Below are 18,821 nucleotides of genomic sequence, written 5' to 3'. Positions count from 1 at the left end.
TTTCATATTCTTCTAAAATTACGTACTTGTCTATCAACCTTCCCCCAAGCAGACTCTAAATTCCTCAAGTCAGGGACTGCTCATAATAGGTGCTCAACCTGATTCCTTTGCATGCTAAATGTTACAGATAACTTCTGGCACATTTCCAGACCTCTAAGTACCCTGGCCATCCCATATGACCCTTTCTCTGCCATGTACTGACTGACTAGGAGGCTCTGCTATGGCTGAGATATTTCATTGCTCAAAACACACAGCAGTGTTGGTTGCGATCATCTCATTACAGTTTGAAATGATGGTCTCCACCACAGTAAGAGTTAAAGGAATTGAGGACTTACACTAAAATTAGCTCTATCTTGCCATTCAACATAGTGTAAGATTTGGCAAGACAAGTCCCTTAGGCAGGCAAACTGCTGACACAGCATGGTGAAACGGAACTCAACCAAAGAGGAAAACCTGCAATACCTTTACATAGGCAATTCTGAGTTCTGCTGATTCATTCTGACTTAAAGCTGCAATAACACTTGGTAAAGAACACCCAAGCTGACTTTGCATTTTTTTCTGCAGAGCTCACAGAATTTGGCATACAAAAAATTTAATAGTTGTTCTTTATGATCCTTTGCAATTTTTCAAATATTGGTTGTGGTCACTTACATTATAGTGTTTGATAGCATTAACAGGTATTTTTCTTGCAAAGATGCAATCCTGATCAAAATACTGACAAAAGCTTAAAATACTGACTATAATTTCTGTAACTCAAGAAAACCATATAGAAAATCTCTTTCACCAAAGAAAGGCTCAGTGCTAGATCTATTTGAGGCTGAAGAGCCTTAGTTAAGTCAACAGCTCTTGTTCACACTTTGTACAAAGACATCTGTACAACTGATTCCAACTTAGGAAACAGCATTTAAATATCAACAAACACATGCTCAGAGACAATCGGGTAAATTTTCATCAGGACCAAAATTTCTAAGAAACCATATTAGAGCAAATTATAAAGCAAAGAATCTTCTTAAAATAGGTATTTGCAAATCATCACTTACTCTGTTCTTCCCACAGAAGTCATGTGAATTGCATTATAAAGAGTAAATGGAAGAAATTTCTAGACTGTAGTCAAATTATACTTGAATCAGTAAATTTATCATGCTTCTTATATATAGTGATGATTATAGTTAACATTTAATTAACTGGATTACTTCAAATATTTATTCCATTTAAAATTATAATATGTAAGTGCTGTGTTTGAGATGCTTAACATGTTAAATATCTTCTATTTCGGAAAAAAAAAAACATAATTCACCGTTCAGAATTTTATACTTTACGTGCTCTATAGTAATCTGCTAGAAAATAGTTGTTAAACAACAGACATTATTTTGACTAAAGCAATATTATAAAAACAAAGCTTTATTGCACCTGCTTCTTAAGAGGATTATGTCTAAATACTCACTTGTTCAGTATGAGGTCAAGAATGAATTTGGAGCCGAAGGCTTCAATCTGGAAGCTTGCCTGGGCCAGATGGACAGCCTATGGATTCAAAAAGACAGAAGAACCTTAACTTACTTTCCTGTCTTTAAGACAGATTATTATCAAGAATGATATTTAAGAGGAATAACTTTTATGTATCAGTTCATTTCCTTATGTATCTTCATATAGCAATTCATTTCTTTAGGAGACTAGGTACAATACCATGGTTTTGCTAGGAAAATCTAAATATTTGGGTGGCAAAGAGCTAATAAGACAACCCATCCTTGAAAACGAACCCACTAAGATAAAAACCAGCAGCATATTCTGCTGGACTTACAAAGTGACCATGATGAATTATGCAAAAGTCTGACTAATTAAAGCTTGATTTCAGCCCGTTTTGTGCATAAAGCTAACCAATTCTTTCTGCACACCTAAGTGAAAAATCATGTCAGTGCTCTGCTCTTCAGCAGGAATTAGAACTTTCTCTGGAACGTTCTCTAAATGATGTATCAGCAGAATATGACAGTAAAATGGGAGAGTACAACCTTCTAACTTCAGAAAGCACTTAGAATCTGGCCTTTTGTGAATACTGAGAGCTTATGTCCCCCTTTAAAAGTCATATGTTTACAAATATTGTCATTATTTTGTCTTAATTCAAAATACAAAGATAATTCCATCTAAACATGAATCCTATTTACTAGGTGTTAAAGATTATTATAGCTCACAGAGGCATCTTGAATATTGCAAATTAACAAATCAATGAAGTTTTGTCAAAGTATTAGCTAACATAAAACTCTCCTTTGTCACACTATCAGGAAAAAAAAAAAAAAAGAACAAGGCTAAATGAAACACCTACACTGCACTTCCTTGACTCACAAACGTCCTTCCTCCAAAATTGCATTCCTAAGGCACAGTGGGTGCTGCAAATCATCTGTGAAGTGCTCCATGCATGGTAACCGGACACCAGCATGAACACACCAGGCATCTCTCTCCCAGTACTTTCTATTCCCACCTTCCCCCCAATACTACCCCATGCTCCTCTTTGCCTTCCCTGTATTTTTGATGATTGAAACTCTCCCCATCCTTTAAAGGCGTCCCACCTGCAGTGCTTTTCACGAAGTCTTCCTTCACACATTCTTCACGCTCAGGGCTTTGGAAGCACTTTATTTGTTCCTCCGTCTCTCCCTTTCCCATCCCTCCCCTGGGTGGTAAGCTCCACAACACGTATCACAGGGGTCTTGCAAACAGGTCTAGATTAATGACTCTTCCCCAGCATATCTGACCTTCCAAGTAATTCCCAAATATTCATTGTCAAGATCTTTTTGCCATACCAAACCCAGAAAACACTATAAATAAACCATGACTTATACTTTCAGTCAAGCACACTGCCAAATCAGATAGTCACTCAATAATAATCCATAAAATGTAAAAAGGAAATTAACAAATATTAAATTTTAAATACAGAACAATGAGAAACGAGGCTCCTAAATCCTTAATGCCATAGGATGCCACGTCAAATTCCGAACAACCTTCTAGAACAGGGTCACCATACTTGTGGGCTTCCTGTATCCATACAACTATGAGTGAGAGAGAGAGAGAGAGAGAAACTTCTGTCAAGTGTGGTCTCTGTTATCCACAAGAGAACCTCTATTCAATACAAATATCCACTAGTCTTTAAATTCATTCTGTACCTTGAAGCATTAGTTTTTGCATAAAGATATTTATATTGATGAATAATTTGTACAAGGAGAGATTTTTCGGCTCTAGATCCAAAAAGCTTTAAGTATGTAAAATTTACTTTCTAAGAATAAGATAAATCCTTAAGTATAGTTTCTCTTAAGAATATTATACTGTAGAGATGAGTTCATTAGTGGCACCCTGGTCTAAAAGAGCTGATAAATATACCTCCTTGAACATCTTTATAAACGCTAAGAAAAACTTGACAGAGACTCAGTAAAAGGCTTATTTTATAGCAAATAAGCGATGCGACAAGTACAAACACTGACAACACTCTGTTGCAAAATAAGGTAATCTGGTGGTAAATGTAGTACCTTCATTTTATAGAATTGTAGGAGTTATACAATTTGATAATTGCTAAAATAGGTTTATACCAAGTCAATGTGACTAGCTTCAGCTTAACAGAATTTAATCAAAGAGCTAGTAAATCATAGGTTTTCCTTTTGCTTTTGCATTCAATCATTCCACACAAACATATTAAGTCGTGCTTTGCATATAAAGATAGCTGGGACACAGCTTCCGCCCTCAAAGAAGTGATGGTCTCCAGAGAGGCAGGTAGAACTGTCAGCCTCAGCTTGTCTAATGGGCCACAGGGACCATGGCTGAACCCCATCCAGGCACAGAGAGGTGCAGAAAGGATCCACTGACAAGGTGCTATTTGAACAACAACTCAAAAGATGAATAAGAATCCACGTGTCAGAGAAAGAAAAGACACTCAAGGCATGGAGGAAAACATTTATAAAAATCGAGTCAAAATGAATGTGAGAAAAATAAGCTTTTTAAATTTTTTAAAAAATGAATATGGCCTGTAGGAAAATGGTTTTCAGATGAAATGTCAAACAATGAATCTGAAAAGGTGGGATGGAGATTGGCAGGCTTCACGTGACATGATCAGTGACATTTATGATAGCAAACAAGAACATGTGGCCAAGACAATGAGCCTTCCCCTAAATGGCCATTCCCTCAAACTCACTCAGCACCATTTCTGGCACACGCCATCATCATCATCATCATCATCATCATTATGATTCAAACATCTTAACAGATTACTCTCCAGAACTGAAGCAATTTATCATGCCAGCAACAAGATATCTGTTTATCCATAGGAAAAAAAAAGAATCTGATTTTATTACCTTTATCAGTAAGAATGTTTTAATATTTTAATTCTAAGAGGAAGCACATTTTCTATAAAATGATTTAAGATTTCCTCACCATATTCATCTTCTTTGTGAATATATCAAATGGAATTAGTTTCATCTAATACATTTATATCCATTTTAAGTCATTTAAATATATTGATGTATGTTATTTTTCTTACATTCTGTTTCTCTTTCCATTGCTATACATTCTGCAAGTGCTTACAGTACAGATTCTTCTCTATACCAAAATAAATACCTGACAAGTGCTACTTTTCCCTATCATTTTATTTCTGCCCTGTCTTAGACACAATTAAAATAGTGTTTAACTTCTGGATGCTATGCATTCCATTTCAATTTGTCACTTTTTCTTTAACAAAATATTATACAGTTTTTATATATGCCCATTTTAAATATGTTTTCAAATCATGTAAAGTGAGTCCTCATTATTTATAAATGTTGTTATATTATTTTTATATATATATATATATATATATTTTTTTTTTTTTTTTTTTACAGAATATTGGCTTGCTTCTTCCAAATGGTAGAAAAGTTAGAAGAATGGCTGGGATGAGTACAAAGTCTTATAATATACAGCCATATCATTTTTGGTTGATTTAACAGATTTTAGAGATAATGAACTGACCAGCATCACTGAAATCCACTAAAAATACAAAGACTACCTACAGTATTGTTCTTCTTTTACAAAGGAACTATACAGTCAGGTTTAGAAATGTGTTCAGTAATACAACACCAGATCCTAGGAATGCTTCAGAGAAGAGTTCATGAACCACATATTAGGTCATAATCAGTTATTTTCTCTTTCGGGATATCTGTTAAACAGCCTTGCTTTTATAAGGACACTCACTATAATAGCACTGTGGAAGAATGCAGGGTTTTATAGCCAAAGAACATCATTTCACAACAAGAATGAGCCTGTCCCTGGGCTCAGAATTACCACCCTGAAGGACTGAGAACAGCTGCTGCCTAACCACTTTAGTATTTTTCTTTTAACTCAGAATCTGGCACAGGGAAATTACAGGAGCTCTAAAAACAAAAACAATTAAACTCAATTATATACACAAACCTCCTTCACTGGAGAACAGTTTACACATATTAGCAATGTGCTTTTGTTTTTATTTTTTCTTTCTAGTGGATGGCATCTAATGGTATATTAAATAACTTTAAGAAAGCTGTTGGGTTCTTCAGCTAAGACTTGTTTCGCACCTTATGATCAAGCAATGTTATGACATTAAGCAATCATACATGCTCAACTCTGTGTAGGGTATATTAAATAGGCTCAAGAGACACCATTATGTTTTCTTGGGACTTATATTCTAGAATAGCTAATATAGACATAAAAACAAGAAGAAAAGTAACTCTATATCTAATCATAAAAATAAAAGGCAGCCATTTGCAGGATATACATGTTTTCATGCAACTATGTTTCACACATAATAGGTGTTCAAACAGTATTCTTCACTACTTGGCAAGAATTTGTGAGTTCTGTAGAGCATACCCGTAACTGGAACTGAAAATGGGAAATAACATTTTCCCAGAATTCAAAAAATATTATAAGGCTGAATTTCTACTAAATTGTAAAATTTAGTAGAAATTGAGCAACTTGGGTAACTGGGTGCCGACACTATGGATCATCACATCTTCTAAGACATATATTTCACCTTAGTATGCTCTAAACCAGTGGTCCCCAACCTTTTTGGCACCAGAGTCCACTTTCACGGAAGATAATTTTTCCACGGATGGGGTGGAGTGGGGGATGGTTTCAGGATGAAACTGCTCCACTTCAGATCATCAGGCATTAGATTCTCATAAGGAGTATGCAACCTAGATCCATTGCAGGTGCAGTTCACAGTAGGGATCGTGCTCCTATGAGAATCTAATGCCACTGCTGATCTGACAGGAGGTGGAATTCAGGCAGCAATGCTCACTCACCCGCCACTCACCTCCTGCTGTGTGGCCCAGTTCCTAACTGGCCCCAGCCTGATATCACTGTGACCTGGAAGTTGGGGACCCCTGCTCTAAACTATAGGTGGTGTGACAAACATAACAGAATTTGGAAGTGGTTTCCTGATCTTAAGATATACTCAGTTTATTTAGGGAGATATTCATTTAGGTAATGAAGGAAACATGCCCAAACTGGAATATCAATAGACAAGAAAATGTTTTACAAACAGAGGTAAGAAGCCCTTTAGGGTATCAAGCAGGCCTAAGCAAACACCAGTGGAATGATTCACATTCAACTTCGTAAAGAAGAGAGCTACAGGTCTGGGCTTCAGGAAAGAGGGCATTAGAGAGAGCAAAAGGCAGTAAGCAGATGCCTGTCTTCTCTGTTTATTCTAACATAGAAAAAACAATGTTTATTCTATGTCTGTTAAAACTCTGCATATAGCATCTACATTGTATACATGTGACAGGTGTGTGAGTGTGTGTGTGTAACCATAACCTTTTCAGGAAGTGTTTTATTTCCTTTATCTTGTTGAATATGGTTCTTTTCCTTACCTTTACAGTTTTTCAATAGACCCTTCAAGAGTTTCTACTCTATTATCTTCAAATATGGTGGAGAAAGGTCATAGAATATAAAACATCACCTTTTTTGATATTCAGGACATTTTATAATGTTTCAGAGAAGGCAGATTTGAAAATTCACCAACTAACAAGATGGGAGGAGGAAAATTTGCTAATTTGATGCTAGAGGGACCCTGCCTTTGTCATCATGGGTTGAGCTGCTGAGGACAAGAGTCCACTCCAACAGGAAGACTTTCATCAGCATGGCTGTTTGGTATGTTTTTCTTTTCATATGAAAACAGTAGGCACAGAATCCAGCATCCCAGATAATTAAATATCAATGAGAATAAAATGTCAACTTTAAATTGAAATAAGTTTGAGGAAAAGAAGTCACTTCTTTTCAATCACAGAGGTTTTTCTAAAGAGGACTAGTTTGGACCTATCCTGTAGCTGGAAAAACATAAAAGTCCAGCTTGTGGATCTTTTTCTGTATAATGCAAAAATCCAAATATGTAAATATATCTTAAAAGTTTTGAAGGCCAAAAGAAAATATCAGCAGACCATTTTAAATTGTAATTTTGTTCTAATCTCTCATTCTAAATTGATACATTGGACATTCTAAATTGATACATTGCACAGGTTTGTGTTATGATAAAAATAATAATGCCTCATATTTCTTACATTTTAATCATCTCAAAGTACTGTCATGTCTATCTAGAACACAGCACCCCATGCAATTGGTAGAGCAGACATTTTTATTACCCTTTTACAGAAGACAAACTTTTTTAAAGGGCACAGAGAGACTAACTGATGTCATTATCCAAGGTCATACATCAAAGGAAGAAATATGAGGTGTTAGTTTTAGTTAAATGACAAAAAAGTGCCATACTTATGCCAGAAGTCCTTACATCTGCAAGCCTCAATGTTTTCTGGTCAGTAAAATACAAATAATAATAGCTTAACAACATGATGTGTGCGAGGATTAAATAATACAATAACGCAACTGACGGCCAGTCGCAGTGGCTCATGCCTGTAATCCTAACACTTTGAGAGGCTAAGGCAAGAGGATCGCTTGAAGCCAGGAGTTCAAGACCAGGCTGGGCAACATGGTGAAACCCTGTCTCTATGAAAAATACAAAAATTAGCCAGGCATGGTGGTGCATGCCTCTAGTCCCAGCTACTCAGGAGGCTGGGGCAGGAGAATCACCTGAGCCCAGGTGTTTGAGGCTGCAGTTAGCCAAGATCATGCCACTGCACTTCAGTCTGGGTGACAGAACGAGACCCAGTCTCAAAGAAAATAGCAATAATAATAATGTGACCAATGTAGCTCAGCCACAGTGAAAATGCTCAGTCATTTAGGAAGGAGACAGTAAAGTAGGAAAAAGAGAAAAAATAATATAGTCATTTTGGAAGGGTATCAATCAACCCCACTCTAAAATTCCCTCCCAGGATAGTTAGCCACCATCTAGCAAATTCCAATGTGCATTTATACTCAGCAAAATTTGCAAATTTTGTATCTTTATTGCTAATTACCATTATGTATTATGCTTTGACCTTGTTCAAGTTGTCATGTCTTCAAAATAATATGAATCATTTTCCTGAGAAGTGAAACAGCTGCAAATGCTACATGAAGGCAGTTCTGCAAATTAGGGTAATTTGCTGAACATTCTTGCCACGATGCATTTAAACAGGTAGTTTGAAGGAGAAAAATATTATCATGTTTTCTTCTACCATGTTCCAATTGATAGTATTATGGGCTAACCATCAACAATTTGTATTAAATACCTACCTTATGTAAGATACTAGAGCAGATTAGTATAGGAGAGTTAGTTTTGTTTTTCTGGGGGTTTTTTTGTTTTGTTTTTTTTTTTTGAGACAGGGTCTCGCTCTGTTGCCCAAGTTGGCGTGCAGTGGTGCAATCACAACTCAGTGCAGCCTTGACTTCCTAGCTGAAGCACTCCTCCCACCTCAGCCTCCCAAATAGCTGGGACCACAGGCACATGCCACTGCTCTCAGCTAATATTTTTATTTATTTTTTCGTAGAGATGGGGTCACACCATGCTGTCCAGGCTGGTCACAAATTCCTAGGCTCAACAATTCACCCCCTTGATCTCCTAAAAAGTACTGGGATTATAGGTGTGAGCTACCATGCTTGGCCGAGAATTAAAAAGATTCTATCTATCAAAAAGATTATAATCTATCAAAAAGATTATAATATGGTTAAGGAAATAAAATGAGAAACTGCAAAGAGTGAAAAATATAATATGTCAATTAAATAAGAATCGTTATTGTTATTATTATTATTATTTTAGGGATGGGTCTCACTGTGTTGCCCCAGCTGGTCTCGAACTCCTGGCCTCAAGCAATCCTCCCATCTTAGCCACCCAAAATGCTGAGATTACAGGTATAAGCCACTCTACCTTGCATAAATATTATTTGTAAAGATACCACATACAATATAAGCATGATTAATTACCGAATTTGGAGTAAGGGCAACAAGTGCATTTGAATTTGTGGAGTGAGTCTGCTGGGTGCTGGAGAGAGCTGAGAATGGCTTATGAGTAAGACTTTCTCCGCATTTAAAGAAAGAATTCAGACAGCTCTTCTAGGATTTATTTAATAGAATGAAATTATAAAGTGTTAATAAGTATTTGCTAACAAATAAATGCTTAAGAAACATGCTTTTAAAGTAAAACACAGGATGCCTTCCATTCTGGAGTGTTATACTGCAATGTGGATTGTGCTGTGAGTTAAACATGACAGTTTATCATAAAATAAAGCATTTCACAAGAATGACAAGTAGGGGGAAAACATACATGCCCGACAAATGCCCGAAAACATACATGCCCGAAAATGTTAATCAATCTATCTTTTGGCCTTAAATTAGGAAGCTTAAGTCATACCCTTTGAAGGCTATTACAGAAACAAGACCAAAGCATCAACAAAGCACACTCTTCTCACAACCCACGATGAACATCTCCCACTTAAAGGAAGCAGATCACTGTGTGACCTTTTTCTCTGTGCCAACCTAGCCGAAAAAGATGGAACTTCTACTCTAAAAGACATCTAGCCAATATTCGATTATGCGATCTGATGGTACAGAAAAAAGGAAAGCTTGGATTTATGGATTTGTGAATTTTAACTTCTGACCAAATCTTATATACAAGAGCTCTTTTCTAAATAAATCAATTTTAAAGAGATTCCAAATGCATCTTCCTCTCTTTTCTTATGTACCTCAGTTTGAGGTACTCTTTTTTTTTTTTTTTTCCTGAGATGGAGTCTTGCTTTGTCATCCAGGCTGGAGCACAGTGACATGATCTCAGCACCGCAACCTCCGCCTCCTGGGTTCAAGCGATTCTCGTGCCTCAGCCTCCCAAGTAGCTGGGACTACAGGTGTGCACCAATACACCCAGCTAATTTTTGTTTTTTTTTAGTAAAGACAGGGTTTCACCATATTGGCCAGGCTAGTCTTGAACCCCTGACCTCAAGTGATCCACCCGCCTCAGCCTCCCAAGATACTGGGATTACAGGCATGAGCCACTTCGCCCAGCCGAAGTACTCTTAAATATACAAAAGATGGATGCTGAAGAGAAAGAGGAAGTAGGCACTGATAATCCAAATACATATTTCAGTGAATCACATTAGCCACACTAAATATTTCTTTTTAAAATTCTTCATGGCCAGCCAAAGAAGAGAAGCTACATTAATCTTATGGTGGGTGTGGGGGAGGTCAAACTAAGATTTTCCCTAGTGATTATTTAGCAACCCTGGAGGACTCTGTAATAATACACTTTCACTGACAAAGCATCCTTTGACATGTATATGAAACATCTTCTATACGTTTACCATTAGTGATTAATGTTTGCTGGATATTAAACTGGCAATGCCAACTAAGGAGAAAGACTGAATTACAAGCCTTTGGAGCACTTGCTATTTAAAATGGGTAAAGCAGCACAAGTATCACTACAGCAGTATTATTTCACTTTCATATATTTTTTGAAAGATGAGTAAAAATACAACTATGACAACAGTTACCATGGAAGCGGTTTCTTTCGGCTGCCTTCCTGAATAGTAACATTTAATGTGGTGCATTAATCTAGTAGCTGAGGTGTGATTCACCTTGTTCGTTTTCCTCGTCAATTCCTACATCACCAAACTGCACAACTCCAAGGAACACTTCTCTCTCTGCTAACACTTGTGTCATAAAGCAAGAACATATTTTGTCTTTCTAGCCAGAATTACTGAACACCCACTAAATAATTTAAATAAAAGAATGGAAATAAAATATAAGTTTTGGAAAGCAAGACACCAAGCACCATGCTTAGTGTCTGTGACTCATTACATGGCAGTTTTTTAAATTTGCTTATATAATGTGAATACTATTCTAAAAGAAAAAAAAAGCCTCATGTGAGGCAACCCTCCTTAAGGAGTCCTACTTCCCTAGTCTGCCTACTCTGGTCCTTGGAATTTTGACTATAACAGTCCAGTGGACTCATGTCAATGCAAATATCAATCCAAGGCAATAGAAGGTTCTTTAACTTGAGTCTTTATGATGACTACATAAGGATTCATTAAGAATGAGAAATCCTGAAATACAAAATGAAAATTATGGTACAGTAATTATACAGTTCATTTGAGCATTGTTATATCTAGCAAACCATAAATGATATAGAGTAGATTCAAATATTAACCTCCAATTCTCCCTCACTAATAAATTACTGAAAACATGTAATCAAAGAAGGCTGAGCAGACCTGTCCAGGCCAGAGCTCTCTTCTCTTGAAATACCTCGATTCACTGACCCTTGTTGGTAGGTTTCATACTGTTCCTACCCAGTGATTTGTGTTGGGATCTCTATACCAGAGCTGATATTTCCATTTGCAGAATTTTTCAGGCTCTGCTTATGAGACTGCTCAAAGTTCATGTTAAATATACAGCTGTTTGACAATGATATTCCTAAGTGGTCTTTGCTTTCCTTGACTACCCTCAGCAAGTTGCACATTACTGGGGCAGAGATACCTTTTATCTACAGAGAACTACAGCTACAGATTAGGAAAAGTTCGGTGTTCTCTGGTCCTCAGCCATGTCTGGCTCTGTCCTTTGCACTGAATTCTGACCTTATCTCTGACTATGGATGGGTTGTATTCTACCCCTTTGGATGAAAAGAGTAACTTTCAAATTGGGAGTCATGCCAAAAATGGATTTCTCCATTTTACAAAATGCAGGTGCCAGTAGACTTCCTAAGAAACATGATTAAGGCCCGTTCCTCGATATAGAGGCCCACAATTGTCCTGTTTCACAATTTTACTCAAAACAAATATGTGTACTACACATACTTTACCCAAAGCTAGATGTAGAAAAGCTAATATTGATATGTGACCTCATGTTCTCTAATATCGAACTTCCACAGAGCTTGGAAACGATCAACCACTCAACCTGTATTTGCACAATTTTTAAAACTAACATTTAGAATATTGACCACTATGCAGAATCTCCTATTTTCATATGCAAATGATAGGTCTCACCACATCCATGTAATGTTTTAGGCCTATTAAAACTCCATTTTTTTTTCTAAATGTGAACCTAGAAATTACATGGAGCCTTGAAGACATATAGAAATAAAAATAGAATATATCTATTGTGTATCTGAGGAATATATCTATTCCCTCAGATAATATATTACCTTTTTGGCTTCTACATCATACATGAAATCATTTACTCATTAAGAAAATAATCATGTGTGTCTACCACATTTCAAGCAGAAGCCCTGGCCTTCCAGGGTTTACATTTTAGGGTGTGTGTTTTGTGGGGGATGGCTAATACAACCAACAATATAAAGTAAGTTACATAGTGATGAGTGATATAGGTAAAAAGATTAAAGTAGACAAGAGTCAAAATAAGTTAGGGAGTTTGTAGAACAAAGAGGTGACAGTTTTAAATAGGATGGTCAAAGAAGGAGTCTTTGAAGAGGTGATATTTGAGCAAAAACTAGGTGAAGGTGCAAGTCATGTAAATACCTAAGGAAAGAGAATCCCAGGCAGAGGGAACAGCTAGTTGTAGAAACCCCGAGGCAGGGGCACACTTGGTCTATTCAAAGAATAGCAATAAAAAGGCCAGTGTGCCATCAGAGAAATGCCAATCAAAACCACAATGAGATACCATCTCACACCAGTTAGAATGGCAATCATTAAAAAGTCAGGAAACAACAGGTGCTGGAGAGGATGTGGAGAAATAGGAACACTTTTACACTGTTGGTGGGACTGTAAACTAGTTCAACCATTGTGGAAGTCGGTGTGGCGATTCCTCAGGGATCTAAAACTAGAAATACCATTTGACCCAGCCATCCCATTACTGGGTATATACCCAAAGGACTATAAATCATGCTGCTATAAAGACACAAGCACACGTATGTCTATTGCGGCACTATTCACAATAGCAAAGACTTGGAACCAACCCAAATGTCCAACAATGATAGACTGGATTAAGAAAATGTGGCACATATACACCATGGAATACTATGCAGCCATAAAAAATGATGAGTTCATGTCCTTTGTAGGGACATGGATGAAATTGGAAATCATCATTCTCAGTAAACTATCGCAAGAACAAAAAACCAAACACCGCATATTCTCACTCATAGGTGGGAATTGAACAATGAGAACACATGGACACAGGAAGGGGAACATCACACTCTGGGGACTGTTGTGGGGTGGGGGGAAGGAGGAGGGATAGCTTTAGGAGATACACCTAATGCTAAATGACGAGTTAATGGGTGCAGCACACCAGCATGGCACATGTATACATATGTAACTAACCTGCACATTGTGCACATGTACCCTAAAACTTAAAGTATAATAATAATAATTAAAAAAAGAACAAGCAATGAATGAATTTACAAAAAAAATAAATAAATAAATAAAAAATAAAAAGGCCAGTGTGTGTCAAGTGGAGGGAGACTAGAGGAGTTGTGCAGGCAATAGTCACAGAACCAATGAGGGGTCAATTGTGTAGCACCTTGTGGGCCACTGTAAGAACTTTGTCTTTTATTCTGAATGAAATAGTAATTTGAGTAATTTGCTGAGAATTTTGAGTGAGGAATGATATGATCAGGTTTCCATTTTTTTAAATTCACTGGAAGCTGTTGTGTGGACTATGCACTAAAGTGGTCAGGGGGCAAGGGAGAAGCAGAGTGGCCTTAAGAGACTTTTGCAATAATAATTCAGGTAGGAGGTGATAGGGGTTTGACTTGGGAAATAACAGTGGAGTTGATGAGACTTGGTCAGATTCTGGGAAGACAGTGAAGGCAAAGTCAATAGGACTCACTTACAGATTAGACATGGATTATAATGAAATAGAGGAGACAAGAAAACTCTAAAATGTCTGGCCTGAGTAACCAGAAGGAGCAAGCAATTTATTAAGATGGGGAAAAATTGCAAGAGAAGGAGGTGGTGGCAGGAATTTAGGACTCTGAATCCAAGTTTGTTATGCACATTACGTACCCAAGTGGAGTTGTGAATAGGTAGTTAGATATAAAGAATAAATCCTTTAAACTATGATATGATTTGGACCTGTGCCCCACCCAAATCTCATGTTCAATTGTAATCCCCAATGTTGGAGGTGGGGTCTAGTAGGTGGTGATCATGAGGATTTGATCATGAGGATGGTTTCTCATGGTTTTAACACCATCCCCCTTGGAGCTGTCATTACAGTAGTGAGTTGTCATGAGATTTGGTTGTTTAAAAGTGTGTGGCACCTCGTCCCCTCTCTCTTCCTCCTGTTCTGGCCATGTGAATGCCTGCTCCCACTTTGCCTTCCACCATGGGTAAAAGCTCCCCGAGGCTTCCCCAGAAGCAGATGCTGTCATGGTTCCTGTACAGCCTACAGAACCATGAGCCAATTAAACCTCTTTTCTTTATCAATTAACCAGTCTCAGGTATTTTTTTTATTGTAATGTGAGAATGGACTAACACAGAAAATTGGTACCAAGAGTGAGGTACTGCTATAAAGATACCTGAAAATATGGAAGCAGCCATGGAACTGGGTAACAGGCAGAGGCTGGAAGAGTTTGGAGGGCTCAGAAGAAGACAGAAGATGGGGGGAACATTTGGAACTTCCTAGAGACTAGTTGAATGATTATGACCAAAGTGCTCATAGTGACATGAACAGAGATGGCCAGGCTGATGAGGTCTCAGATGGAGAAGAGGAACTTATTGGGAACTATAGCAAAGGTCACTTTTATTATACCTTGGCTGGACTGTGCCCCTGCCTTAGGGATCCATGGAACTTTGAACTTGAGAGAGATGATTTAGGATATCTAGTAGAAGAAATTTCTAAGCAGTGGTGTTCAAGATGTGGCTGCTTCAAACAATCTATGCTCATATGCATGAGTCAAGAAATGAACTGAAACTAGAACTTATGTTTAAAAGAGAGGCAGAACATAAAAGTTTGGAAAATTTGCAGCCTGGCCATGTGGTGAAAAAAGAAAAGCCCATTTTCAGAAGAAGAATTCAAGGAGACTGAAGAAATTTGCATAAGTAAAAAGGAGTCAAGTGCTGATAGCCAAGACAATGGGAAAAAAGCCTTCAAGGCATTTTAGAGACTCTCACAGCAGACCATTACAGGCCCAGAGGTCTAGGAGCGAAGAATTGATTCACTGGCCAAGCCCAGGGCCCTGCTGTCTGCCTCAGGACACTGCTCCCTGCTTCCCAGGCACTCTAGCTCTGGCCAGTCATGGTTAAAAGAGGCCCAGGTACAGCTCAGGCTGCTGCTTAAGAGGGTGGAAGCCATGAACCTTGGCAGCTTCCATGTGGCATTAAGCCTGCAGGTGTACAGAGTATAAGAGTTGAGGCTTGGGAACCTCTGCCTAGACTTCAAGAGGATATATGGAAAAGCCTGGATGTGCAAGCAGAAGCTTGCTTCAGGGGCGGAGCCCTCATGGAGAACCTCTACTAGGGAAGTGCACAGGGGAAATGTCGGGTTGAGCCCCCACACGGAATCCCCACTGGAGTACTGCCTAGTTGAGCTGTGAGAAGGGGTCACCATCCTGAAGACCTCAAAATGGTACATCCACCAGCAGCTTGCACCCTGTGCCTCTAAAAGCCACAGGCACTCAATGCCAGCCCTTAAAAGCAGCCTTGGGGGCTGAACTCTGCAAAGCCACAGGGGCAGGGCTGCCAAGGCCTTGGGAGCCACACCTCACAACAGTGTGCCCTGGATGTGAAACATGGAGTCAAAGAAGATTATTTTGTAACTTTAAGGTTTAATGACTGCTCAGGTGAGTTTCAGACTTGCATGGGGCCTATAAGCCCCTTTCTTTTGGCCGATTTCTCCCTTTTGGAATGGGAGTATTTACCAAATGCCTGTACCTCTATTGTAATTTGGAAGTAACTAACTTGGTTTTGATTTTATAGGTGCATAGGCAGAAGGGATAGCGTTATCTCAGAAAAGACTTTGGACTTCTGAGTTAATGCTGGAATGAGTTAAGATTCTGGGGGACTGTTCAGAAGGCATGATTGGATTTTGCAATGTGAAAAGGACACAAGATTTGGGAGGGGCCAGGGTAGAATTTTATGATTTGGATCTGTGTCCCCACCCAAATCTCATGTTCATTTATAATCCCAGTGTTGGAGGTGTGGACTGCTGGGAGGTGATTTGATCATGCAAGCGGTTTTCCATGGTTTAACAATATTCCTACTGGAGTTGTTGTTACAACAGTGAGTTCTCATGAGAGCTGGTTGTTTAAGAGTGTGTCACACTATTCCCCCATCTCGGTCCTACTCCTGCCATGTAAGACACCTGCTCCCACTTTGCCTTCCACCATGAGTAAAAGTTTCCTGAGGCCTCCCCAGAAGCAGATGCTGCCATGCCTCCTGTACAGCCTGCAGAGCCATCCCCCTTGGAGCTGTCATTGCGGTAGTGAGTTGTCATGAGATTTAGTTGTTTAAAAGTGTGGAGAGCCAAAAGCCAATTAAACCTCTTTTCTTTACACATTACCCAGTCTCAGGTATCTCTTTATAGCAATTTGAGAACAGACTAATGCACTAATTAAAGATATATCCTTTAATGTTTACTGAGTGAATAAATTTCGTAGTAATGGACAAGTGAGTAAACGAGAGGCATATGAATGAGTAAATAAATAAGGGCATATTAGGGATAAAAAAAATTCTAGTAAATGAATAAAGAAGGGTATATAATTCTGTGGATAACTTACTGTCTGATAGCGCTAGAGTTTAAATGAGAAACCTAAGATAACAGAGAAAAAATTGTAAAGCAATTTTGTAGAAGTCAATTGTAGAAGTTTTTTTACAATTGTAGAAGTCAATTGTAAAGCAACATACTAATAGGGTTTTAAAAACAACATTTTTAATTTTTAATTAGGACAGTGTCACTTTGAAAACCAAGAGATATTATGCACTATAAACTTTCCAAAAAGAATTCAAGTCCAAGAGCGTCATTTTCGTATGCCTTATACATACATGTTAAAATTTCAAAAGAATGATCAGTAAATGAAGACACAGCTCTCTAACAAACCACACGGATCACATGCATGAATGTATACATATTAAACATTCCTAAGAAACAACATAATGTTTATCTTTGATTTTCTGAAAGTCCATTTCCATATTCTGGAAGTCATGATATCTCTACTGCTTCTAATATTTCAAACATGTCACTACTTTTAGGCATACGTCATCATATACATTGTCATATACAATATCTCATTTTAGGAATTTTTAAAGGCATAAACTTATTTATTTTTATTTACTAACTATATCTCCCATCTTAGAGACCTCATTTTAAGTCACAGAAATTAAGATATATCCCACATCCTACTAAATAATGTAGGTTTCTCAAAATCTCTTACCAATTTCATAATTAAAGTTTATATTGTGAAATTCAGGAACAAAAAGATTCTGAAGCATTATATAAATCACTTCATTCCTGCATCTGTTCTCCGGGCTGCTACTTAAGTCACCAAATGAGAGCAAGAAGACTTTTCTTGAATTTTTAAAAAATTCACAATGCTTCAAAATATTGTAATAGTGCCAAAGAATAAAAAACAAACAGAGCAATTTTTACAATTTTATATTATTTCAATTACAGTTATTTCAGATGATGTTTTTAATTACCTGAAATAAGCAAATAACTATATCTGGGCAATATTCAGTTAGCCATAATTAGAGAAAACATAATGTTATTAATACTTGATTAAGAGCTCAAAATAAAAGCTACTTACGGTACATTAATTTTTTCCAAAAGTAGAGGACTATAATAAATTTAACACTTTTATCTTGGCAAAAAGAAAATTTTTAAATCCATTTAAATGAAGACTTCAAGCAAACTCTTTTTTTTCTGCTTCCTATTCCAGTGAATACTAAATTATCCAATTTCCCACAAAATAAAAATTATAGAATCTGCAAGAACGCAGGCCAGACGCAGTGGCTCACACCTATAATCTCAATTCTTTGGGAGGCTGAGGCCAGGAGATGAATTAAGGCAAGGAGTTTGAGGCCAGCCTGGGCAACACAGTAAGACCTTGTCTCTACAAAAAGTAGAAAAAAATAGCTAGGCATGGTGGTGCCAGGCTATAGTCCTAGCTACACAGGAGGCTGAGGATTGCTTAAGCCCAAAAGTTGGAGGCTACAGCAAGCAATGATCACACCACTGCACTCCAGCCTGGGTAAAAGAGCAAAAACCCATCTCTAAGAAAAACAAAGAAAGAAAATGTTGTAGTACTTAGGGCAGAAAAAAACTAAGCTGGCTGGTTCATTGAGCAACTAGATGCAATGCAGGAAACAGTGCTGAGTGACAGAAAGATAACAGTTGCCATATTCCTAACTGATAAGTTTACAAGTTCTATTGCAGGGTTTCTCTACCTCAGCACTATTGACATGTTAGGCTAGATACTTCTTTGATTTTAGGGGACTGTCCTGTGCCCTGTGGTACATTTGGCAGCATCACTA

General features: G+C 37.7%; 1 protein-coding gene across 5 annotated transcripts in view; it reads right to left on the bottom strand.

Annotated features, from left to right (window-relative positions):
• The window catches only part of ADAM23 (ADAM metallopeptidase domain 23), a 184,163-nt gene that overhangs the window by 143,901 nt on the left and 21,441 nt on the right, over positions 1-18,821 (bottom strand). For all 5 annotated transcript variants that reach the window (XM_054478225.2, XM_063647826.1, XM_063647825.1 and 2 more), the window contains exon 3: positions 1,445-1,521. In XM_054478225.2, coding sequence (XP_054334200.1) covers positions 1,445-1,521 — 77 coding nt within the window. The remainder of the gene's footprint in view (positions 1-1,444; positions 1,522-18,821) is intronic.

The sequence above is a fragment of the Pongo pygmaeus genome, chromosome 11 (assembly GCF_028885625.2).
Source record: "Pongo pygmaeus isolate AG05252 chromosome 11, NHGRI_mPonPyg2-v2.0_pri, whole genome shotgun sequence".
Classification (NCBI taxonomy): domain Eukaryota; kingdom Metazoa; phylum Chordata; class Mammalia; order Primates; family Hominidae; genus Pongo; species Pongo pygmaeus.
This window is presented reverse-complemented; position numbering and strand designations above follow the sequence as displayed.